At 44.7% G+C, this 26,154-nt stretch overlaps 1 protein-coding gene across 1 annotated transcript; it reads left to right on the top strand.

Moving 5' to 3' along the window:
• The first annotated feature begins 18,322 nt into the window (after positions 1-18,322).
• On the top strand, positions 18,323-24,018 carry fam180a (family with sequence similarity 180 member A). The gene is made up of 3 exons (XM_030440141.1): positions 18,323-18,547; positions 23,040-23,137; positions 23,425-24,018. Exons 1-3 carry the CDS (start codon positions 18,472-18,474, stop codon positions 23,752-23,754), a joined length of 504 nt encoding a protein of 167 aa, XP_030296001.1. The 5' UTR covers positions 18,323-18,471; the 3' UTR covers positions 23,755-24,018.
• The last annotated feature ends 2,136 nt before the right edge of the window (positions 24,019-26,154 follow it).

Genomic DNA, 26,154 nt, shown 5'->3' with positions numbered 1-26,154 from the left:
AACTCCGCAGAGCAGGTCGTCGGCTGCTGTGTTTATCACACTTTGTCCGGAGTGAAACTTTTTTTTTTCAACTTTTATTTTAGCTAAGCAGAAATGGACATCATGTTCGGGACTGAACTTTTTTTCACTGCCCCAGCGCTGTTGTTGCTTGATTCTCTTTTAATAGAGATCTAGCAAAAAGTCGCCCATTGGTAAAAAAAAACCAAAACAAACATCTCTTGCAGTCGATATAGCAGATCTCACCGGGGACCGAAGTTTGGAAAGTAGGTTTGGAGTCGAGCACATCATCTGTGGTCTTGTTTCCACGACTCTGCCGTAAGTATTGAGCAAACAAATGGTTTGTTTTTGGAGTTGTTTCCCTCACAGATGATTTTTTTTTTTCTTTTTCAAGAGACGTTCCAAAGAAACACACACACGTCCGTCCAGCAATTAACAGAAAGTTGCTGTATTGACTCAAGGATGATTAAGCGCTGCGGCCGACTTGACAGACAGAACATTTGGTTTTTCGAGCCTCGCTGCTCTCCCCTTTCATTTCTTGAGCTGTTTTACAACCCAAACTGCCACACTGCACTTCCTCGTAATTAAAGAAATATCGTATCTATTCAGACGCTGCCAATAAGCAAATCAAGTCGCTAATGAAAATGCTATTACGTCCCCACCATGAGCCAGTGCACCAAGGGGTGAAATATTGTAAATGATATAATTTGCAGGATTGATGAGGAATGGTAGAATTGTGGATTGTAAATAATAGTTTGCTATTGTTGTGGATCTTGGATCTAAAGCACGCGTTTGTTTGGATTTTTAATGTGAGCTGGGCAGCGTCGACATGATCAACATGATGGTTGGTGTGATATTGCAGGCGTTTTCCTCACCAACGCTTCCAGAATTCCCTCTTTGTTTCGCACCTGTTAATTTAATTCATAAGGCAAAACTTTACTGATTGATCAGTAGTAGTCTTGCCAGAACGATGCAAACTTTTGCACTGGTTGAAAGCCGCTGCGCTCTCAGTGTGGGGCGAGGGGGTTGACAATTATTGATTGCGTGTGATGGAGGGCTCGTTTGGAAAGGTTGGAGCCATGGTGCCCGACGGGAACTCGGGTCTTTTTTTGTTTGTCTAACAAGCTGTGCAGCCACAAGTTGGTAATTTTTCTTCATTAAAAGGCGAATATTATGTTTGTGATTTATGTCGAATGCACAGAAGGGTTGCGCATATTACCATAAAAACCTGACGCGGGGAGACAATTATTCAGCCGTAACGCGCATCTCAGGTGACAGTTTTTTCCCTGCGGCCGTGCATTCGTGCACTCGGCTCACGGGCAGACCAGTGCGAGTGTGTGCCTCAGTGAATGCTGCCTCGTGTGTGTGTGTGTGTGTGTGTGTTATTATCTAAACAGCTACCCGCCTGAGGGACATTTCCATCAGCTGGTAACTGAGTCATCTGACCTGCAGAATTAATCTGACTGTCCTGCTGCTGTTTTATCCAGGACTGTTACACAATGTTGGATTTTCTCAGTGGCTGCGTGCCAGTTCAATGTCCAGATGCTCCAGTGAATGCATCATGACGGGTCATCGATGTCTGTCCTATTTGAAATGCGTCTGAGGAGCGCGGCTCTGAATTCTGACACTACCAGTGGATCCCCTTAAACTAGTTTCATTGATTTCTGTGTCCACTTGAGGGCAGCGGAGTAAGCTGACTTATAAAGTTGTTGTGGAAAACTTTTAGCAAACACATCCAGCAGACACCGAGCATTATAATACTCTCTATCATCCATTATTCTTTCAGCTCTGTTTTGGGAGAAAGTACGTGGTGCAGTTCAACTTCTTCTGCCAGTGTCTGTGCTTTTCTTGCGTTTAGTTTGTAAAACAAACGGCCAGCTGCGTGGGTGATAAAGTGGATTGTCAGCTGTGGTTTCCCCAGTAAATACACCAACCTCTTCAGCCTTAAAACTTCAGTTACCAGCAATAGAGTTGTTTCTAAACCTTTATAATCATGACCCTTTTAAATGACCCTCATTAGGGACTAGACTGATACCATCATTTTCTTGTCAGATGAATACTTAGTATTCAGAAAGCAAAAGGAAGAACAAACCTAATTTTGTTTAGCCGAAATATCTTTTTTCCTACTTTCCTATTTGTTTTCTCATCTTATGATGTATGACTTTTAGGTCAGGTTGACAAATTTCTCAGGTAAAAATGTTTTTGTTGCAGCTTTCAGACGATCCTTATCAACCCACAGAAATCTGGAAATATCTGCGACTATTCAGCTTGACACAGTGGACCACTGGTATTTCTATTTAATCAGCGGTTTGAGGGCAGTGTCCTCAAATGTTAAGCTTTACATGTTAATGAGGAGCACCTGAATGCATCATTAGCTCTCTGGTTAATTCACTGTGAGGCTTGACCATCTGGCTCCAGTCCTTCAGTCTGGCTTTTTAGACCCTTTGAAGGACCGGCGTCAGAAGTGATACACACCTCAAATCCACGACAGGTAAACTTGAGCCGCAAGCACTTTTAATGAGCGCAAGCAACAGACGAACTTTTCCAAAATCCCCTGCAGAGCACTCCTCACCACCACCACCCTCTACGCCGCCTCTCGACACATGCTAATGAAAAGAAGTTTGTGGTATTTCCGTGGGCATCCAGATCATCATGGCATTTTGTCCCACTGAGACGGCATAAACTTGAAACACCGGGACGGCTCCTGTCTCGGAGCACCGTCGTCGAGATCCTGTCTCATCCCTGCCGCATTCCCTCCACTCAAGTCCTCGCTGTCAGCAGTCGCCAGTTATTAATTGCACAGGGCCTCGGCTTTGGTAATTATGTTGTCAAGCGCATGAGAGTAGCGAGTGCGAATAATGTGAATGGTAAGGCGGCTGGTCTCCCTGTGCAAGGCTGATTCGTTGTGATGCCGGGAAAAGAATGAAGAAAAAAAAACAGAGCAATTGAGCATGCAAAGAACATTGTCACCTCATTTGCAATCAGGAAACAGCGGAAAAATAAAGAAACTATATTTTTCCCCTCGCCAGAAATAGAGCCACACAAAGAGGACGTGTCTCCTGCGTTGTTTTTGTGTTGTAAAATAAAAGGCTTGCATCATGTTGACAAGGAAAACTGATAGTAAGGCTGTTAATTGCGGTGTAGCTACTTGGTTTAATTATACAGAGTTGTGTTTATCTGCACTTCTTCCCCGATCCTTGGGAAAGTTTCGCAGAACTTTACTGCTAATTTGTTCTCACGGGGAAGAAGTGCTCTGAATACCGAGCCCGTGTTGGAGTTTCTGCCCTTGCGCTTAACGCAATTAAATATTTATGTCCTGGACAAAGTGCGGTGTCTTCGGGGAGGAGTTTGCCTACCTGTGGGTGGGAGGCTCGAATCGATGGCTGACGGTATTCTTGAACAGCGCGAGCCGCCGCAGGAGAGGCTGCCGAGGTCAGCGACGCAGCACCGCAACACTGTGATGTCATCAGAAGCTCTCGCCACAGGCGTTCCCATGCAATCGCCTGAAAATTCAAGGGTTTTTTCAGCTCGCCTGCTCCAGGTTCGCTGGATAAGCAGCGCTCAGCCAGAACCTTTAACCTTCTGTGGCGCGATTCTCTGAAGCTCTTAGAAGGTACACAGACCTCCATCTAATATTATCACGGCCCAGAAGATGTTTTTTAAAAATATATGAATAGATAAACTTCCACACTTCCAAGCTAATATCTTTTCTCATCTGCTCCAAACTCTATTGGGATTCTGAGGCCGTGTGCGCTCTACTCAGCGCTGATAACACCCTCGGCTTTAATAAATATTCCTCATGTGATTTATTTTGCGGTAAAGTTTTATCTGCACAATGCATTAAAAAAAAAAAAACCCTCAGCAGGGTAATGCAGGATTACGGGGCCCGGCGTCGCCCGTTTGTGCCCTGGAGCCTGTCGCCAGGCGAGGGATGATGGGAGGGAAGAGGAGCGTGGAGAGGTTCTGCTCGCCGCGTGAGGGTTGATCAATGTGGGGGCCCGGGCTTGCCAACTAACTGCCAGGGTCAGTGTTCCCCTGAGCACTGAGAGGCATCAGCAGAGAGAAAGCGAGGGAGGAAAAAATCCATACAACCCCACCGGTGGCCTCATTTTCTCTATTCACAAACACACGCGCCCGTGTGAATTCATAGAAAATTCTGTGCAAGGTCGCAAATCCCTCCTCGCCTGTGGCCCCGGCCAACACATGTAGATGAGGAGCGAGCGTGCGCAGCTGTGGTGGGCTGTCGGGGTCAGAACAGTCGCTGCCAGAGGGGCCCGGAACCTCGGGGGCGGACCTGGAGGCGTGACAGCAGAGGACAAATGATGATAAACAAACAAACAAACAAATAAACGGATGCGCTCGGCGCCGAAACACCACCGCGACCCCCTCCCAATCCTGACCCGCGTATGCATCTGCACTGTGTTCCTGACTGTAACCCCGGCGCCCCGCTCAAGGCTGGGTCAGCGCTGGAGTTGTTTAATCCGTGAGGCGTTGTCGGGCGCCTCTAACGGGGGAAAAAAGAAAAAACTGACCTTGACGCTGCTGAGTGAGAAACATCCCAACACCAAGAGGGAAGGATTAAAGGGAGGGAAATTGACAGAAAATGAAAGGAAGACAAAGGAAGTGAAAAAGGGGGGGTGGGAGGGGCTCGGGGAGTTCGGGCGAGGAGGAAACGGAGAGACATAATGGAATAAGTTATGAGTCGGCAAGATGGACAGATAGAGAGCAGGGGGGAGATAAATAACAGAAATGACTGCTGGGGCGGAGAGACACATCTAGGGCAGTGCTTCTTCACAGAGCCGGGGCACGGAAAGATTAAAACAAATCTGAAAGATTATCCTATAAAAAAAAAAAATTTATTGAATAAATTCCAAATTTTTCTGTACAGTCCCGTCTGTTATTGTGTTGCCATTTCCTCCCCGAGTTCCCCCCCTTTCGAATCGTCAACGGGAGGGCTGTATGAAATGCTGCAGGCGAAAGTCAGAAGGGAGCTTATGCTTCACAATTCCCCCTTAAAATCAATTTGGATCATCAGAAAAGAACTCTCGCAGGCTGCGGTTTTTGAAGCGATAGGAAGGCGAGATGTGGAGGCAGCACAGTCTCAGGCGGGTGTTTAGGAGGCGGAGGGGTTCACACGAGGACGCCCCTGATCTCCAGCATTTCATCCTTCCTTCCTATCGCTTTGCTGATCAGGCAGAGATGCCCCCGAAAAAGAGGCAGCCAAAATATTAACTCGGAAATGTTGTAGCCCTCTGCAATTATACCCAGAGTACAAGAGCGGTGGAGACACGGCACCACGTCTGGTGGACTCGCTGCAGCTTTGTGTCGTGCGTTTTACATCCTGTGCCAGTGGGGACGCCTCGAGAATAAAGAATCAGCTCTGCATTGTTTTAGGAGTGGGCTTTTTCACTCATGACGAGAGTAAGACGAGACCATTAATAACACTTTCACATCTGTATATCAGAAGAACAGCCAGGAGACCGGCCGAGGCCCGTATGTTCACATTTTTACCAAACGTAGCATATCACCGTCACATTCTGTACTTATTAGCCAACTGAGTCACACTACTGGACACAGGACACATGGGGAAATGTCCAACAGAAGGTCAGACCATCTCCATATGTGGTATTGGCAACGAAAACAGGTATTTTAAGCCAATCCATGGTCTTCTCCGAACCCTAACCGAGTGGTTTTTGTGCCTCAACCTAACCAGAACACGAACACAACATTGTGGCGAGAGAAATAGAAGATTCAGCCTAAAACAAACCTAAAGTTGCAACATAAACTGTTTGAACTTGTTTGTGATTTTGCGAAAAACGTTCTCAGCTAACAAATATCTTTCTGGTGATTGAGTTGAGGAGAAACTTAGCTTAGCTTAGCATAGTGGAGGGCAGCTAGCCTGGTTCTATCCAAACATCCATCAGCGCTGTCAGGATATGCAGAGCTTTGTCTAGTCCCCCTGGTCTCTCCTGTGTCCTTCCTTCCTCCCTTCTTGTTGTGTGTTTGTCTCCCTCTGTCTGTCAGGGTTTGTCTCAGGCTGGTCCTTCATTCTGCTCATCAGCCAGACTCCTCTCTCCTGCTGCTCCACACACCGGCGCTCCATCGACACTGATCACCAGTTACCTGTCTGAAGCCGGTCTTTCCCCTCCAGTCTTTCTCCAGTTGGTTTTGAAACCATCCTTGGTAACACCAAGGCTTCTCTTTGAGTAGATTTTCAACAATTCAGTTGTTTTTTCGCCAGCCTAAAACCTGTCTTTTATCCCCTCTGTGCTGCAGGTGCACTCCCCCTTTCTGATGGCAGCTGATCCACCTCCAATCTCAAACGTCAGTATTGGGCGAGTTGGGAATGAGACTCAAAAATTGACTTTACAAATTGGACCAAATCGTCTCGAGGTTCCAACATTTGCAAAAACAAATTCATTAAGTCTCGAATAGCTGATGGCTATCACGCCTGCTCGAGCCTGTAAAGTTATGTACCCATCAGGTTACTCGGGGGGGGGGGGGGGAACAATTAATGTTCAAAATCTCATATATGGAACCTTTGAATCTGTCACATTATTGGGTGTAAAGTTCCCTAAAAGAAGCGGTTGTAAAATCAGGATACCGTCTGTTTTGTCTCTGTATTTGACGTTAGACTCTAGGTGAACGCCAATTTGCCTCTGATTAGGCCTCTTTTGTCTGTGATCTCCAAAAATAGTCAGTGAGTGGGAAAAATCAGGGCTTACAATCCAGAAGTACAAACGTCATTGACATAAAAAAGATGTAACTGTAAGCTTGTGACACGCGGGCTTGATTCGGCTCAGCGGGGGGTCCCTTAACAAGCCAGCCTCGGAGAGAGAGAGAGGGGAAAACATTCACCGCAGAGGGAATCAAGACTTAACTTTTAGACATAACAACTGAGCTGTTTCTTTTTTCCTTTTCTTTTTAAAGGCAGAGTAGCGAGGCATATCCTGGGCTATTTGCTGTCACTGACTGGTCCTGAGGATGTGAGGGGAACAAGCAAAAGCAACCAGAGCGAGTCTGCTACCGGAGGAAGAAGCCTTGATGGCGGCAGCTCTGGGAGCCGACTTTACAGCGGCGCGGCTAATGAGACGGGTGAATGAGACGGCTGAGGGGAGGAAAGGATCACATTCCCAGTAAATAACCAGAAAAGAGAAAACAGAGACAAGAAAGGAAATAAGTTACGGACGCACAAACTGCGACAAACTAATTAGCGGCTGTTTACGCCCTCTGTTTATAATATATGCTCCTCCGTATGTGCGTAAGTCCCGTGTAGGCGCCCTTTAAGTTTCTTTGCTCCTTCTTAAAAAGTGCCCATGTTGTATGTTTGTCCTTTTGATGAGGGCTTCAGCTTTGAAATGCAAAAAATGCAGATTTTAATTGTATAATCCCGACTCTGCGAGCCGGGGATATTGCAGGAGCACCGGGCGACAGATCTGATCTAACAAGGCACTTTGCTCCGCGGTAGACAGCTTTTGAGAGGATTGGGAGGAGAGAGGAGTGTGAGGTTTTAACAAGGGAGAGATTTGGATTTGGTCTTGGCTTTGTGACTGCTTGACAGTCACAAAGACGCGGCGCCACAATGACGAGAGAAAGGCAGGTTCAAGCTGAGCTCTCCTCCCCTCCCTCCCTCCAGATGTTGTTTTTGAAATCGCGCACACAAAGTCGAGGCTTGAGCGTTGTCGGAGAGGGGCTGAGGAAGACGGCGCCCAAATCCGGTCACGAGCTGGGAGATGAAATGCGTTTGAAAGACGGGTGTTTCTCCTCCGCGGATGTTCGGCGTAGCGTGCATACATATAACCCTCCGTCTGTAACATTGATACGTCGCCACAAATCCGGCTGGTCTCATATGTTTTTAATGAACACACACATTGACAACAAATCTCAGCCATGTGTCTGTACATGCATCACATATTACATGCCCCTGTTTCTGTCTGCGTGTTAATAAAGTTGCATTCAATAATAGCATTATCATTAGTATTACCACTCCACCAAAGCCAGAGTATAAAAACAACGCACCAAAAGTGTGGCTGTGTTTGTGCTCTAGAATTTAACTCTTAGCAAGTAGGAACTTTGATATTTAGCTAACAGCTAAGCTAACATACTGGTAGGACCTAACAATGCACACATTCCACACTGGCTAATGCTAGTCACTAACCTCTCATTCGATAAATGTAAATTGATTACTGTCGAGAGGCTTTGCTAATTCAGCTACAGACATGTTTCATTTCCTATAACTTCTTCACAGTAAAAGCTCCCCTCATTTTAAAGCTTTTATTTTGAAGCAGAGTGACAGGAAATGGCACGTTTTCACCAGCAGTAATTAAACCCGATTCCCCAAACAGCTGGAAGTGTAAAAGGGAAACACAGCAGACGTTTTGAAAGTACAAACAGGACGAAGTAAACTGAAGAGACTGAGTGGAACTGAACACACTGGCTTTTTAAAAACGTCTTCCTGGAAATCTCAGGCGTGAGTTGAGGATCGATTTGAGACTCACACTTGTCAAAGGGCTGGTCACGGTCTCTAGACGCCAACAAAGCCTGCTTTGAGGCGGGGCAGACATAGCTCAGCTCAGCTTGTGGCAAAAGCTAGCCATTAGCTGTCACTCAAAGCACTCCCACTCTTAATTATGCACAACTCTAAGCCTTAAAGAAATATTGCGTTGTAAGTTTAATCCATGGTCTAAATCACCATGAAACTGTGTTAGACTCCCTCTGAGAGTTCAAGTTAGCAGACCGCTAATTTACGGAGTTTTATCAACCTCAGAAACGACCGCACGACAACAATACACTGCAGTAAATGGATCCAAATATAAACCGCCACCAAAAAGCCACAAATAATGCTCAGAACAGCACCAAACTTCAGCAACAGTACAAATAGGGTCTCAGCACATAGTCTGGGGCATCTAACCTCCGCTAGCTTAGCTGGATTTCTACTGAAAAGCTGACTAAGTTTACCACTCTTCTGCAGCAGCTTCCTGTTGACGGGAAGTCCCGACGAGTCGATTACCGAGTGCAGTAGAGTTCCGCGGCTCATGGATGAAAATGTATGATTATGACTCCAGGGAAAAGCAATCAAAGTTCATATGTGTCTTACCTGCCAGTTTATAACAGTTATTATCGAGAGCGGACAGGGAAAAGAACGGAATTGAGCATTTCTAACTGCACTCGGTAATCGTCATGTCGGGACTTCCCCGACCCGGAAGCTGATGGAGGAGAGTTGAAATCTGTTTTAAGCTTCACAACAGAAATCCAGCTAAGCTAGCGGAGTTTTAATGCCCTGGACTATGTGCTGAGACCCTATTTGTACTGTTGCTGAAGTTTGGTGCTGTTCTGAGCATTATTTGTGGCTTTTTGGTGGCGGTTTATATTGGATCCAATTTTAGACCATGGATTAAATTTACACAGGAATATCCCTTTAATTTACGATTTAAAAATGTGTTAATGGGAAATAAGCGATAAAGACAATACTGTTTTGTTTGTTTGTTGGTTGTACTGGGCTGTTAACATGTGCTCCACAGTTGGGCCCTTTAATATGGGTCTCTAAGGGGATTGTGCCATTTCTGGAGCCTGCCTCAAGTGGCCAGTTGAGGTACTTCAGTTTTGGGTACTTCTGTGTTGACTTCACTTCACAGCATCTTAAAGGGGCCAAAATGTAAAGAGAGTAGGTTTGTGTGTGGCTTTGCCTCTCACAAACACACTGAATAAAATCTCTTTTAAAGGGCATTATCTCACCGGTACAGGCAATGAAATGTAAGAACTAGTCCCCAGTCTGAAAATATGTTACTTTATCGCTTTTCTCTGCAATCATCTGGCGGAAATATACCATGGTGGAGGTCCTGGCGCTGATCCAGATTTCTGGTTATTTTCCACTCAACTTACTATCAGATGAGGCATTAAAATGGCCATAAACCTGCGTTAAAGGAACGTTATGTAGAGATTCCCCCCCCCCCCCGCAGTCTCTATGCTGTTTCTCAGTGGTCTATAAGAGATGCAAACTATTTAATTAGCTGTCTGTAGCCTCTCCTCTACCTGTTTGTAGCGCCTGATCAGCAGACGGCTGCAGTCTGATCCTGCTATTAGCCATCTGGGGTCCAAGCTTTGATGTTTTTTCGAAACAGCTCTCCATTTCAGGGCCAACAGCAAACACTTCGGCTGCACCTCCCTCAAACCACCTCCCGCCTCAGCCCGCCACCTCACACACTGATGATACCACACAAACACCCACACGGCCTCCCAGACCCGGAGCTGACCTCATTTGCCGGGTTCAGCCCGAGTCCTCGGCCGTCCATCTTTCATTCGTCCGCGTGACGTCTCTCGCAGGGCAAGAGCTTTGTTCTGCGAACCAGGTGCGGGGAGGTTTCTGCCCGCTTGAGGTCGAGGAAGCCGCCGCGAGAGGCACAGGTGTTCCGGAGAGGAGAGCCTCGAGTCGAGCGATTTTAAAGTCCACTGGAATAAATGCAGGGTCTATCTTTCATGTTCCTCCTGCAGAGCGACGGAGCCCCGGGAGGGAAAATATTTGTCTACCTTTCTTGAGGTTTGCCGTAATACCAAGAAACTCATTGTGTTGACCAAGACATATTTTGTTTACGTTCAACCAGCAGCCAGCGATGTGGGGATGTAGCCGACAGAAATCAAAGCCAAGATTTATAATTCGATTAGCAACTTATACACAAGGATGGTGTAACTGGTAGAATATGGCCATAATTACACCCGAGTCACCGACTACTGCTCTCTGCTATCTATTCCTGGCTGTGGCTAGCTACCGTTAGCTAATTAGCTTATGGCACAGATAGCCATGGAACCAGTGGACTTCAGATCACAGGGGGAGTCACCACGGCCGTCAGCAACACGATTGAGCGCTTGGTGACAGCGGCATTAACGTCCTGCTGCTCCAAAGTGACGTCTCTGAAAGACAAAAGGCCTATGTGGGCATCTTTGATGACACTGTTGTTCCTTCACACTCTGTTACATGAATCTTTTTTGAGTGCTTTCTGCTTCTTTTGCTCTCCGTGTGGACTTTTTACCTGCACGCAATCACTCCAAACCACTTGAACATGACCGATCAATTCCTGGACTACAAACTTAAATCAGAACATTTAACGATGCCAAACTCTCGTCCCCCTGGCCTACAGATTCTGCATTCATACGCAGGAATAAGGTGAATATTGACCTACAATATTGACATCTTTGTTTCTTTGGAGATGTGAAGGAGAGGTCTGAATAAAGCTTCAGAACTGAGACGTTTTCCCATCAAAACTTTCAAACTCTCCGACTGATTGTGTATCGAATTCTGGTCAGTCGGAAGTCATGAAACTGAGTCAGGGTGGAGGGAACATTGGTCTTGAGCGAGTGCTTTTCTACACTGTGCTTCCAAATGTAATTCTGACTGTTATAACTGAGTGAGAATGTACAGCTCCCGCTAAAGACATACGAACACGCCGGTGTTGTGTGTGTGTGTGATGATGTCATCTTTTCACGACGCCATCAAGCAAATCTCTGTCTTCTTCTTTCTCTTCAGACAACTTTTTTTGGAACTTCCTTCATTACACTGACACAGACGCAAACAAACCATGCGTCATTGTCTTCATAAGCACCAAAGCTTTTTTCATTACTTTGTCCGTGCACGACTTCCAGGCCCCCCCCCCCCCTCTCGTTTCGTGTCATCGCCTCCAGCTCGCGTCGTGACATCTCCCTCTCTGGGGTGTGTTAATACGGAGGCGCTGATGATCGAACTCATCCCCATTACTCACGACCAGCCGATGACTGTAACTGGAACGATCGTGAGTCCAATTCACGCGTCGGTCATGATCACGGTGACAGATGTTATCGTCCCGGCCCGTGCGCTCGCCCTCTCGCCACGACTCCATAAGCACCTTTCATTAACATGCAGAGGGGCCGCCGACGCACACTCAAGCATGAGCGGCGCCCGTGATTACACAGGAAATGAAGTTTACGCGTCCATCATTATTCTAGTTATTAGGCAGCACTTACTGGCAGATGGGGTGACACAGAGGAGAACCGTCTCTCTGCACAGTCAGGCCGAGAAGTCTGTAGGTGTACACCCTGTTGAAGTGCCCGCGAGCAAGACCCGAAATCAACACCAGGTAATCTTCACTGATGTTGCTGTTTTAGCTCCGAGCAGTCTGAACTTTTCTCCACCACAGAGCCGAATCCCCTGAAAAAAAGCCTGTAAGCTTTATATATTGACATCCGTTGGCATTTAATGAGAAGCTTTAAGAGGCGACGCAGGATTTGGATTCAGGCAAAAGTCAAGCAATTAGTGCTCCGCAGTTTGCTGCTTTATCTCACGTTTAGGCTCATATCCGCTCCCCAAGGTTGCAAAATGAGAGAAATTTGAGAGATTTGCACCGATGATGATAAGATTGAGGCATTTTAACACGGGGATTAACTATGCTTATCGACTTGCGGTTTAAACTTTTGACACACCAGGTTTTTAAAGGCTTTTATCGCATCTTTTGCCGAAAAACATTTTACTGTGACCCTGCACTTTTGGCATTTCTTTTCCCAGTTTGTGTCCTTGTAACACAATATTCTTTTTTTTTTCAAGGTGTAACAACATTTTTTCGATTAAAAGTTGAGGCAACGTGATGCCGAAAATTGGCAATTTTGTGGTATTTGGCGCCCCCCCGCGGTTTCTGAGAGCAACACCATTGAGGTAAATACAAATCAGAGGTCTTTAACAGTTTGTCAGATGTAATGTTGGTGTTGAAAACTTGTACGTTGAAGTACACTGAAGTGACATAGTGCAGAAACAATTGATAGAGATGCAGTTAACTCCATTACAAGATGCTGTACCATCAACATGATGCTGAAGCTGTTGTAATAATTAAAAAAAATGTTGATTTAAGTTTAAGATGATCACGTTTATTTCCTTACAGTTCTGACATTTTTTTTTTGCCAGAAAATTAAATTTTTATTCTGCGGTATTCATATTTGCCATTCTTTTCCCATTTGTTTGCACTTTACACAACAATAGTTTGTTTTTTGGTGTGTTACAACATTTTACAGATATGGGCAAAAGAAAAGGTCGACGCAGCACACAACAACAATCAGCACAAACCCAACTGAGATATGCAAAAACCAATAAAACAAAGGCAACATGTGTGCCGAGGCGAACTCTCATTACAAATGGTATGAAGACTCTCTGGTCTATTTTTCCACTTAGTTTTATTATTACGGAACAATGAGGAGTAATATTAAAATATTAAGATTTTCGTATTTCTTTGTCTGGTTTGGCATCTTTAGATCGAGACTGCAGGCACCTGTAATCCCATAAAAACTAGAGACAGAGCCTCAGTATGAGGTCAAATGTGCCACCTTTGCAGTTTTATTGTGTTTTAGTCTTTCACATTTCTCCCCCCCAAAAATCTGCAATTAATCAAATTCCAACAAAGTCACTGCTGCCTTCAGGGCCAAAGAGGGTGTGAGGCCCCGGAGCAACTGCCGGCTTTGAATATCGTTTTGTCAACATCTGCCTACAAGGTCAACTGTGAACAGTCGAGCTCAACAATGAAGCAACGACGAGCCAAAAGTGCCACGTCATAAAATCTTACCTGTAGCATTTTATCCCATCATCTTGCTTCACTCCTCTTTTTCTTGGACTGCGACCATAACGCCACGCTGCCGGGCCTGTTATTCATTTTTTCGCTCTGCGGCGCACACTCGCACGTCGCGGCTGTGGGCTGCCATCTGGACTATGAATCGGGTCGTTTATAAATTAACCGGTCAAAAAAGTACAAGCAGGAGAACAAAGGAGGGAATTAGCGACGTGAACTTTTGCCGAGACATTCTGTTAATTTCACAAACAGCTTCCGGAGGCCTTTATTTACTCTGATGAGTAATTACGATATTGTTTGGTGATGAATAGTGGATGCCGCGGTAATGAGACAGGTGGCGTTCGGCGTTTTAGACCAGAATGGTGTAGAGCTGTCTCCGAGCTGGCGGGCGGCGTATATCAGGCAGACAGGGAGATACTTTTTTCGGGGGGGGGTTGGAGGCATCCACCGGGGCCAAGAGATGCCAACTCCATTTAAAGACTGAGCAGCGACGACGCTTCTATTCAGATGGGCCCTGATGAAATTGTTTGCAGAGGTGTGATGGACAGTCGAGGTAATTATTCTGCTTGAGGTATGATGATTAGGCATTGTGGTTGAACACTCAGACGCTCAGTATTTCGTTGAGTTGTTTTGGTGCGCGAGGCTCCTCCTGCCAGCGCCGCAGAGACACGCGAGACAGCCCATCCTCGCACCGACCTTACTTGTTGTGACGGCTGCCATTAGCCATGGTCAATCAATGGATCTTGGTTTTAAACTTTCAGAGAGTTCCTTTTCCAACTAATCTCGAACATCTTATCAGCTTCAATCTCGGTCAGGCTTTTGTGAGAGACACAGAAGAAAAGAACTTTCTCTAGCGGTCTTCTACTCAAATATCCTTCTCTCGCTCATTGATTTAAAGGGAGGACTTATTACACTTGTTCTTTTTTCTTTCCTTTTCTGAAGTTTTATGGAGCTTCTTGTGCATGTAAAAGTCAAAGTCACAGCAACAGAAGCTCCTTTCTCCCACACTAAACTCTGCTCCTGAAATGCCTCGTCAGAAGTCTAGCTATTAAAGGGGCACCATGTCGTTTAGCAGAAGAAATTCAAGCTCAGAGTTTTAATATTTAGAATATTAATGAAGTAATTATACAAACATATTTCTTTTTACCATAACTGAAAATAATAACACAGTTTGAAGCTGGAAAGGTGGCAGGGTCCGCCACATGTAAACAATATAAACAAAATAAAAAAGTCTGGAAAAAAAGAGCTTGTTTATTTAGTTTGTTTAGCCATAAAAAAAACTATTAATGAAGATCCCAAAATTACATAATGCGCCTTTAATTCTGTGATTTTGTGACATCACAACGTCATCATGTCACACATTTCCAAAATGTGTGCCTTGCAGGTATTTCGGCAGGTAAGAGTTAATTTAACACAGCTGCTCCGTTGTTAGCAGTGCTGGCTCAGGCGTGTGTGAGCCGACCAAGAGGAGTCATTCTGTTGATAATTTTGGTATATTTTTAAATGTTTTGAACTAAGCTGTGAATATAATCCACCACAAAATCACATTCTTTGTGGTTTTGTTCTACTTTCACCCCTTTTCAAACTCCATGATCGAGCAAGAACAAAGTCTCATTTACGGTGGAGGCAGGAAGCTTTTCAGCAGAGCTTTGGTCGGGGATTAAAACTAATTAAAATTTCTAACTCCTAACCTTTTAACAGCTTTGGCTCGGTTTTACACAGACCGTGAGCCACAGCACAAGTGAGCTGCAGTAACGGTAACAACACACACACGACTCACTTCTTAGCTGGAGGCTCTCCTCCAGGAAGCTGGTGGGTTTTACATCCAGTACATGCGATCTCCTGCTGTGGCCTGCAGGCTCGGGGCTGCTGCAGTCTGTCAGAGGCAATATTCAGCATATTCTAACATGACTTTAACTTTGAGCACTCGCATCAGAACGTATTTTGCGAGCATCAAAAACCTGCTCCCCGTGAGTCGCAGTCCCACAGCAGGAAGGAAGCACATCTCAGCGTTTTCTGTATTTGCACAATCAGGTCAGGTGTTTACCTATTATCCCGACACACAGTTTCTTGTAAAAAAGTGCAGCTGCAGACTTTTTTTTTGTGTGACGGCAGTTGCGACTATTAAGCGAGTCTCGCCCACGTTCAGATGTACAGTCACCTCGTGGCAAATCTGCATATTCGAGGCATTCCAGTGATTTACAGCACCGAAGCAATTAAACTAAAGGATGTCTCGAGGGTTCCCACCTGGTTTGAACCCAAACAACCCTTTGATCTCTGGTAAGTGGCTGCATTCATATTGTCAGACCTTATCTGAATGGATTTCAATTATTTCCTGAATTCATGCAGCATCACCAAAAGAGTTTCGGCGCGGAGGCAATCACTGCAGGATCTTGGGTATAGTTGTGGAGGGGGGGGGGGGGGCTGTGGCTCTCTCAGGATGTCATAACACTGCCCCCTCATGGCCACAAGCGAAAAAAGCAACCGCATGTGCCTGTGTGTGTTTATAACCCCCACACATTCAGGGGTCACCACCATTTTTCTTGTCTTGTAGCTGTTGCACCTGCAGGCAAGCGCAGGAGACGTGAGCTTGCAGGAGAGAGTTTTTTTTTTCCTTTTTTGTTTTTGAGCCCTCAGAATGTGCCTCCATCTGCCTTCCCCTCATGTGTGTGAGTCATGTGAAGCACATGCGAAAAACAGGAGCTCCAGCTTGTCCACCGAGGCTTTCTTCCAGCTTCCTCATCCGTGGAAATGCGTTTTATGTAAAGGCTGTATCGTACCTGCGTTGCCCATCTGCTGCGAGCAAGTATTAAATCAAACATATGGCTTCCAGCGGCGCGTAGATTAATCAAATCTTTGAATGCCAACTAGATTACGACTAATCAAGCGGGGCAGAGTTGTTTCTCAGCATCACATTTGTTTTAAAAAGGGGCACATGAAGGCGAGTTATTGACGACTTTTCTCCACGAAGCTTGAAAAAGTATCCAGATTAACGTCGGGAGTCATGGCTCCCGCGTGTCCATTCTGTGTTTTTTGTTTTTTTTATCGCCCCAGAAATGAAACCGGAGCACCGTCCTTGTCTCGTGCTGCCATTTATGATTGCATTTCGCCGCTTCAGATGCTAGCGGGGGGCAACAACGGGGAGGAGATTTACCTGAAAAAACAAGGGCTCACCACTCAGACAGGCACAGATACCAGAGTTCATTGTTTATTCCAACGTCGATAAGGAATAGTGGGCTCTTATCAGCGTTACATTGTTGGAATAAAGTATAAGTTTGATATCTTGCCTCTATTTGAATAATTAATTATTGCACTCTAATCTGCTGATTGGATAAAAGTGCCCCCCCCCCTCCCTTTTTATTTTTTTACTCCTCGTACACATCGTTTTATTTGAACAGATGCAGCATCGGAAGCCGAGCCAAGACAGCAAACCATCTGAAACCCAGAGCACCTACACAGTCTATTATGTGCCTTGGCAGTGGAACAGGGAGCTGTGTGTTTATTGCACATATTCTGTGACAACAAAGAGCACAAGAGGCTGTGGAGGAGCGAGTATAAAGACGTGGAGGGTGTCTTTACAGCCTTGAATCAAGATGCTCTGAGTGGTCCCGGCGTCATCGTCGACTGTCAACACGTAGCGGTTTGTCTCCAGCCTGTGTAGTCGTCGTCTACCTGCAATCAAATGGGCCTTTTTAAAGACGAGACTTTGTTCTCTTGTGCGGCGCAGGATTTCAGTTAATTAAAGTAGAATTTAAACACTTGAAAGGAAAGGTGTGTGTGTGTAGGAGGGAGGAACAGAATACATTAACTGGGAAGAAAAATACCAGGACATGAATCCCGTTGTAATAAATCATTTTATCACACAATCGTGATTGTATTATGATAATATTGCACTCATCAAATGATAGGTCAGGTTTTTGATGTGGGGGTGTATGAAGTACTTATCCCTCGTCAGTGTGTTATCTGCGGTAGATGACCGTCAGCTCTGTGGAGAGGCAGCACAGAGCACCAAGAGGGAAGAAGAGCGTTGGGCTGCTAAACGGCACCGACAGCAAGATGTATTTTAGAAGGCATGCCTAAAAACACATATTTGTGGGTGCTATTTTTTTGAACATTTTTGCTTTACGTTGCAATCAGATAGCTGCTGAAAGGCCGACATGAGCTTAAGCACCACACTTACCTTGTGCTCGCCGTTGTGAGACATTTTGGATGCAGTCATGTTGTTTTGCCTTCAAAGAAAAAGCCGAATAACGCTGCCGGTTTGTTTACAATCTGTCAAATGTGACTCCTCGTTTCTTGAAATTAGCAGATAACTAATGAGAGCCAAGATTAAATAAATTTGGAATTATCCTTTAAGATGATAAGGACGCTTGATCTCGCTAGAGCACTTCTGCCGAGGAGGCCATCCGTCTTTTGTGCTATCACTGCTGTTGTTTCTGGCTTATGGGATGCGATTAGGGCTCAGTTAATCAATCGGCAAGTGGGTCAGCCACTCTTCCAGTTAGTCAGTCACAGTTATCCAGTCAGTTGGAGAGTCGCTCAGTAACTGAACCAGTCGGCCAGTGAAGCTGTCAGCCAGTCGCTGAGACACAAGTCCAGCCAAGAGGGCAGGCGCTTACCAAAATCCTGATGATTTCCAGATGAGAGCCCAGACAGCCAGGCCTGAGCGGAGAACACACACACACAGAAATAAAAAAGAAAAGAAAAGGAGAGAGAGGGAGAGAGAGAGAGAGGGAGAAGAGGGCGGATGTCAGGAGGGAGGAGAGGACAGAAAAATGAAAACAGTGAATGAAAGCAGTGCATGTGAGATGCCAAAACACACCAGTCGGAGCATTTTCACCCACCGTTGTGATGTTCATTTGTGTGAGTCGATCCGTGTGTGAGGATAACCAACATGACGCAGCTGTGGGCTCCGTTCCTCGTCGTCTACCTGTCCATCTACCTGGCAGCCACTCAGCACCACAGAAAAGGTAAGTTGACTTGTGGAGGCTGTGCAGACTCACCTGCTTAATGCCAACATTATATTTGAATGCAAGAAACAAGCCTCTTGGGAAATAAAAATAAACATTCATTATCATTTAAAATTGGTATTCCTCTGTATGTGTGTGGGGGGTGTTCTTGTTTTTCTGTATTTGTGGGGTCCAATGAAGCCCATTCACGATTTGGGGACCAACAGCTTTGTGAGGACCAAAATGCTGGACCCTGTAATTCCCACCAAAATGTTTGGAGTGAAGAGGTGTTAGCATAAAAGTTGATGTTGGTTTAGGGTTAGCGCCCGGGAAATTAATGTAAGAATGCAATGTCCCCTAAAAGTGATTAAAAAAATGTGTCTGTGTGTGAAAGAATTTGTTTATCTTCAGGAGATATGGGGATCACTGCTACGTGCAGGACATCACCGGATCATTTTCCAATGAAAAGTGACTGGCCTGTTGTTACTGGATCCACTCACTGAGGAAATTCCTTTCTCGGGACTCACATAACTTTGAATCTTCGGATAAGTCACATGAAGCTTAAACTGGCTAGGAGAGAAAAATACTGTGACTAATAGCAATCTTATTTTTCTGTTTTGTGTTACGTGTTCCAGATTTGTACACAACTGCACACGTAAGACAAAGGTCACCTACAATTTCTCATGAGAGAGAAATGCCAAGTATCACTTCAGAGAGCATGGTCAGTGAAAAATACAATTATGTCACCATTCTTCAGTGTCCCAAGGCATCACCAGTTCCCCCAGTACTGTAATATCTACAGTCCACAGTCATCTTCCCTGGCAAAACAAAGTGACTTTATTGCATCTTAGCTTCACATTTATTTGTCTCACTGCGGGTGTATTGATGGGAAAGTCTGTGTTTACAAACTAAATGGGTGTATTTTGCATCTTTGTTTGTATTTTAACATCATTTGGAGGTGAATTGAAAATGCTAAGCAGACGACAGGCCATTGCGGCAAACATTTTATTCTCTCCCGTGTCCTTTTCACCCTCTTTCAGCGTAAGCCAGAGGCATCCACACGTCCATTTTGTTTATATTTTTGTTTGTTTTCCTCTCTCTCTTTCTCTCTCTCTCTCTCATCAAGACATCCCTCCAGCCAGGAATACCATTTAGCCCTGCTAATTAATGGATCTTTGTTGTTCCCTCATCTCCTTGCAAGCAGTTAGCAGGAGATTACAAGTTCCCTGCCTGTGCATAATGGCATTGGGGGAAGCCTGCCCGTCCAAACACTGATTGTTTGGAGCGCTGGGGCGGGCATGAGGGATGAGCAGGATTAGAATGAGCAGCAGGAAAAGCTAAGATGTTGTGTAAGAGAGAAAAGTACAAATTAGAAAAACATATTAATCGCCTAATCTTTTGTTTGTTCCCCTGCATGTAAGTGTTGCAACTTTAGTTAAAACTCACAAATATGTTTCACATGATGACATCTTAAAGGATAAGTTCGCCTAGAAATGTTTTGGGGACTATGAAACTTCATCCAACGTCCTCAGCCTTCTCTTTCTGCTGCTGCCCCTCTAGGTCCTCTGGAGTCGCTCTTCACTGCAGCTTCAACAGCCGAAGAAGTCGGTTTGTTTACTGGGGAAACTACAGCTCAAAATCTGTTGTATCAGCTCTGCAGCTGGACAGCTACTGAACATACAGTTAGGAAACAGCTTACTAGTCCTTGTCTCATGTGTGGTGTGGTTAAAGGGTGAATTAATTGCGGCCCACTGACCTTCCTTCCTCCCTCTAGTTTTCACGTGGACCACAATGGCATCCGGGAATTTTTTTTGTCATACACAACCGATAGATGGAAGCCAGTCAGAGCCAGAATATGGCAGCTCTGGCAAGAAAAGCAGTGGGATCCATGCTTTCCTTGCAAGACTTTAAGTCTGCGCGAAGTCCCTTGTGGCCTCACTGTGTGCGTCCAACTACAGCAGCAGTTTTTTCTAATTCTGCTCTCATTCCAGACCCTTATATCCCCTCCCTACCCCCTACTTTTCCCACTTCTTGTCATCACCTGAGCTCCATGCTCAGCTGCGTACCTGTTCTCCATCCCCTCTTCAGCTTCTCAGTATACGTATATCCATAGGAATTTCCCTCAGTTTCCTGCCAGATTGTCTGTTGTTTTTCAGCCTTCTTCTGTCTGGCCGCCGGTCTGTCTGCATTTCTTATTAGTATCCCTTTGTCCGGTTTCTCAACAGTCTGTTGCTGAACCATGTTTTCGAACTTCTACACTGTAACCTTTGCTTTTAGCTCACCTGAGTCATGTTTGTGAATCCTCTACTTGTTTTACTTACAGCTACAACCTGAACTCGATCCACGTAGGGTATTTTTTGTTTGCAGCCTTATAAGTATTATAAGACACGTGGCCTGTTCCTGTGGTGCTCCAACTATGTGAGCACTAAGCAGCAATAACATTTTCATTCCAAGCTGCTGTTTCTGCTGCTGGAACATAAAGCACACACACTAAAGGAGTCTTGGGTTACAGCAAACAATAGCAGAGAGTAGTAGAATCAACTTTTATGTAAATCACAGGTTATTAATTTTAAATGCAAATCAGCGTTGGGTCGTCCTCCAAGCTGTCATTCCCCGGCAGCTCCTCCATCCTTTAGTAACATAACCCTTGTTGTAATGAGCACACTTTCCCCCGGGTGTAGTTTTGTTTTCATTGACAATGCTGCACTGACGCTGGAGTGTCTCTTCAGGATCTAATATGACTGCACAGTCATTCCTCCTCCACCGTTGATCGTGCATCCGGGAGTCACTCACTCAATGAAGAGTATAAATCTTTGCCTACAAGTTGCATCCATAGCTGCAAGTCAGTGCTGGATCTAAGGAAACAAAATACAATTACACATCTTCCAAGGGTGATTCTGATAGGTGGGGTTGCGCTGGAGGACTTTGGACTCTTGACCTTGTTTTCTTTTTATTTTTTACTTGGCTATGGTCGCAGTGGTTGGGGCAGATTTGAGAGTTGAAAGGTTTGAGATAATATTGATTGTGGCAAATTGGAAGGTTTATTATTCTCGCGCTGCAACATAAAGCCGCAGATTTTCTTTACATTCTGAATGGTGTCCAGATTATAAAAACAAAGCTGGAGCTCCAACCGGCAGTCACACAGGCTGGAAGCAGGTACATGAGGAGATCAGCCGGTGCATGTGGCTTTGGCTGGTCTAACAAATGCTGTAAAACTAAATATATCTGGCTGTTGAGGCAGCAGGCCTGATCATTACTGCAGAACTGGCGTGGCAGCGCACCGTAGATGCCACTGTCGGGTAGGAGGACGTTTGGATCCGAATTCAGATGCAACCCATTGTTTTCACTGTACAGCTCATTAAGATCCATGTGTGCGATCTGTGCATCAGCTTACATGCTAAAACAAGCACTGGATGGCAACAGCATGTGAAACAGAGGAAAAACAGATGTCTGGAGACGCTCAAAGGAAGGTTTAACTTACTGTTTTATGCTGTGAATCCCTTTTCAGCTCTAATCAACTTTATTTTTCATCATCAGATTGGTATACGAGTCTCACACAGTTGAGGATCTTATAATATGAAATCTTGAACCGTGTGGGCGGAAATGTAGTCATAATATAATTGGTATGGAAGGGAAAAATTAAGATGGGGTTAGTCTGCTTCCTTGTTATACCTCTTCATTTTCCTTTTTATTCCATCCTTGCTTAGACTTGACCTCCCAAAGACCTTCTATAACCAGTGGGAATATGTGCTCTCTATCGCACAGCGCTGTTATGCAGAAATGAGAATGTAGATCACCAGAACGTGGGATCACAGTTCATAAATCATTCCTTGGACACAGATATGTCCTTCTGATCATTAAGAATTTAGCTAACTTTTGCATTTTAAGCCAGTGAACCGAAAGATGGCTCGAGTAGATAAAAGCTTTTTTTTTTTCAGACTTAACAATAAAGACCTAACTGAATTATTTGAAAAGACAATGCCACTAGATAACAGGGTGAATGGTGTACTATAAAGCCATTATAAAGTATTTGAAATATCATGAAAATGAAAAGTAAGAGATGCATGCTTCATACTTGGTTAACATTGCACAAAGACAAATTAAAGGCCAACTAATCAATGTTTTTGTTTACTGACAAAGGTTCAGCTGCTCACAAACCCACAGGAAATCATGTGAGGGGTTTCATTCAGCCCTATCCTTGCACCGCAAGGTCTGCTACTTTTATACGGACCACCACTTTGAAATCTGACCAAATGAGGTCAACAACACCTGCCCCCCCTGCCACTGCCACTTGTAGATGAAAGACCATCTGCGCTTCAGGTCAAAGACCAGTTACCCTCTGCACAGCTGGAGCCAGACTGTCACACCTGCATAATATTTGAGCAGTAATATATCTGTGTTGACTCAACCTCTGGCCCACCCACACGCATGCCAGGGTGGTTAATGCGGTGCCTAATTTCTTGAGTATGAGGGCGATTCCCCTAATCCAATTTCCTGTTCTCGTGTGTTCTAGCTCTGTATCCGTCTGCATATAGGATAAAGCGTGAGACACACTCGTTGATCAACCCCGCGTTCCAGCGTTCGGTGGAGGACGTCAACCTGCTTTTTGAGGTCAGTTTTTAAGAAGGACTGGAATAGTTTGTTGCTCGGCGGTTCATTACTGGAAACCAATTTAGATATGTTGAGAATGTGCAAATGATCTGTCCGAGCCAAACATTTGTGGTCTGACCTCCAATGCTGAAAGCTCCTGATTTAAAAAATGACGACACTGCTGATGCTGTCCTGCTGTTCATGAGCAGAAATGTGAAATACATGTTTCTTGACATCGATGAAAGAAACAATCTGTATACTAGGTGTTTTTTGGTAAGTTCCTGAGTATTTTTCCTGATGTTTCCTAGATCCTGCTGACTGGAATGCAGATAGACGGCGCAGAACACTCCATGCTGATCCCAGACGAGGAGCTGGCCTCCATGAGGAACGTCGAGAAGCTGGAGGTCATCTGTGACGACATCCTGCCCAAGAGGCTCTCCGACATTCGCCGTCTGATGGCAGAGCTCGCCCAGCGCCGGCAGCCTCTGAGCCGGCAGGACTTTGAGAGAACAGTGTTGACGCTGGTCTACACGACTCAGACGCTGGCTCGAGTCAGCAGCCAGCAGGAGAGAGAGGCGTGGACAGACGCTGCGATAAAGCTGTTCAGAGCCGTTCAGAAAGACCTCAAACTCTCATGAGGTATTGTGTGGGGCAGTGTTTGGAAGAAAATCCTTTCAATAAATTAACTCCAAGTCTTTTAACTTTTTAAACATTCTTCTTGAGGACAGAATACCCCATATGTGTGAAAAATAAACAAAAGAAAACGTGTAAACATTGTGAAAATAAAAGATGAAGCATTGTACCATTTTGTCAGTGATAAGTTCCTTATCTAAAGTGAAAAAAAATCAAGATGTCATTACAGCATGTCTCAAGTACATCCACGTGCTTTCTTTTTGGGGGGGGGTTGTGGCAGATTTACATAAAAGATGAAACAACCCAATCACAGAATGCATATTATCTTTACTTCAGCTTACAACGTATTTTTCGATTGTATGTTGAGACAACGCTGTGTTTGTGATTAGGTTTAGACACGAAAACCAGCTGGTTGGGGTTAGCAGTTTGGGTTGGCACAGACACGACTGGAGATGCTTCAACTTCCTCGTGAAAATATCCGGAATTTGTATCTGGAAATTGTCCCGCGTACGTTTGAGCCTTACAAATGTTGAAACACAGTCTCAATCTGCAGTCACCAACTCCACCACCATCCCCCCTGCCTCCTGAAACGAAGGTCCACTCGTGATGTTGGTACACAGACGGCAACACCGAGTGGTTTGCGGAATCCTTAACGAACATTTAATCCAGGCGACTTGGCCAAGATCGAATATGACGTTGTGTCTTAGACGTACTGGAACACACTGATCTGACTGCTTTATTAACTGTATCACTCCTCTAGACTCATAAATATGCAGTTCTTTTACACCCGCTCCTGACTGTAACTGTAATACATTATCCTACTTATTTTTAATTATATGAAAATTAAATATAAAACCAGCAAAGCGTCTGTTCTCCGTGTATTTGCATGAGCTGCAGCAGCAAAGCCCCATTAATCAAGTGTGCCCCAGCGAGCTCTAATACACTTCCACATGAACTTGAAATACATCATCGGAGTAAGCACTTGGCTACTACTACAAAAAATCATGGGTATAGCAACAGACCCAATATTTGCATACTGACTTTAAAGGATAAGTTCGCCCAAAAGTGAAAAGTCCTTAGGCTGATTGACCTGTGTATTAAGTTTGACACATCCTTTCAGAGTCACCTCCGCGCTGACTGTGTTTGATGTCATCAGATTACTTCAGGCGGCGTTCGAAAAAAGATTGCTCAGCTCGTCTGATTTGTCGGTAAAAGCCCTTTTTGAGCGAGAGCCACGGATTTGTATTTAAGAGTGTGTGTACATCAATACCCCTGATTGCTCATTTGAGAAAACTGTAAAATGTCTGATAGATGTTTGCTTCAAAGCTACACATTTCCCCCCACTCATTATGGAAAATAGGTACTTGCAGTAATAGGCTTTTCCGTGCAGTTCACTCATCTTGGAGTGGATAGAAAGTATATATCTGGTTTGTGCTGTTTTCCCTCCTCGTCTCAATTGGTTTTACATTTGCTTACATCTCGCTTCAATGGCGGCTTTCATCCCAGCCTCGGAAAAACGTCGGCCACATCAGTGTTTGTCGCTTCCTGCCGCCAGAGCTGCGTTCTGCGTTTTTCTAAAAAAAAAAAATAACGTATATGATGATGACAGGATTTTTTTCTTTTTCACATGTTTCAGTCTCTTTCTCGGCATTCATCTGATGCCCACGTGACTGGCGCCGAGTCGGGAGGACTGATTGATGAGGAGGTGAAGACTGTAGCGATGGAATTTCCTTTCAAGACGGAGGGATCAGCCTTCGCTCCCTGCACCGCTCTAACGATGATGATGATGAGTTTTGGGATGGTTCTGGCCACTACTTGACAGAGCATAAAGAAGCCGGGATATTGGAGAGAACAGCTCAGCTCGGGCCTGACAGCAGAGTTTCATTAAGACTTCTGTGTTCTGTGCATTATCTGACTTTTCACAGATTGTAGTGCCTTTTAGTTTGGGGTCGGGTAACGCTTCATATTGAGGTCTTTGTGGCAAGCGTCGGGCCCTTTTAAGCCCTTGTAAGATGCTTTTCACGTGTGTATAATGCACAAGTTTATTGTCAGATTATATATAAGCACTTACCGATGCTGAATAATGTTAATTAAAGTCTATAAGTTTCATGTAATTGTTTACAGTGGCATTAAAAACATATGTAGTGCTGATAATTTTTAAACCTAAGCTTTTTAGTTGCTTTTTAACACTAATACATACTTAATTAAGCATTTATTAGAAGTTAACTAACATAAGCTAAGATTTTAAGTTAGTCTGAATTTTTTTATTGATGTACGTTTTTAGAAGCTCTCACTACGTAAGCTTTACCTCAATAACTGTATGATGTTGTCTTTCTCCTGTTTGTCTTATATGGTGACCATACATTTGTTTATGATGCTGTAATTGAGGCTTGTATAGTCCTATG

The sequence above is a fragment of the Sparus aurata genome, chromosome 14 (genome assembly GCF_900880675.1).
Source record: "Sparus aurata chromosome 14, fSpaAur1.1, whole genome shotgun sequence".
Lineage (NCBI taxonomy): Eukaryota > Metazoa > Chordata > Actinopteri > Spariformes > Sparidae > Sparus > Sparus aurata.
The sequence above is the reverse complement of the archived record's forward strand: the minus strand, read 5'-3'. Positions and strand labels throughout refer to the sequence as shown.

What these genes read in the sequence shown, in the direction of transcription:
- fam180a (XM_030440141.1), top strand. Translation starts at nt 18,472, where the DNA reads ATGACGCAGCTGTGGGCTCCGTTCCTCGTCGTCTACCTGTCCATCTAC. An exon ending in CACTCAGCACCACAGAAAAG is followed by an intron (nt 18,548 to 23,039) that starts GTAAGTTGACTT and finishes CGTGTGTTCTAG; the next exon opens with CTCTGTATCCGTCTGCATAT. An exon ending in ACGTCAACCTGCTTTTTGAG is followed by an intron (nt 23,138 to 23,424) that starts GTCAGTTTTTAA and finishes GATGTTTCCTAG; the next exon opens with ATCCTGCTGACTGGAATGCA.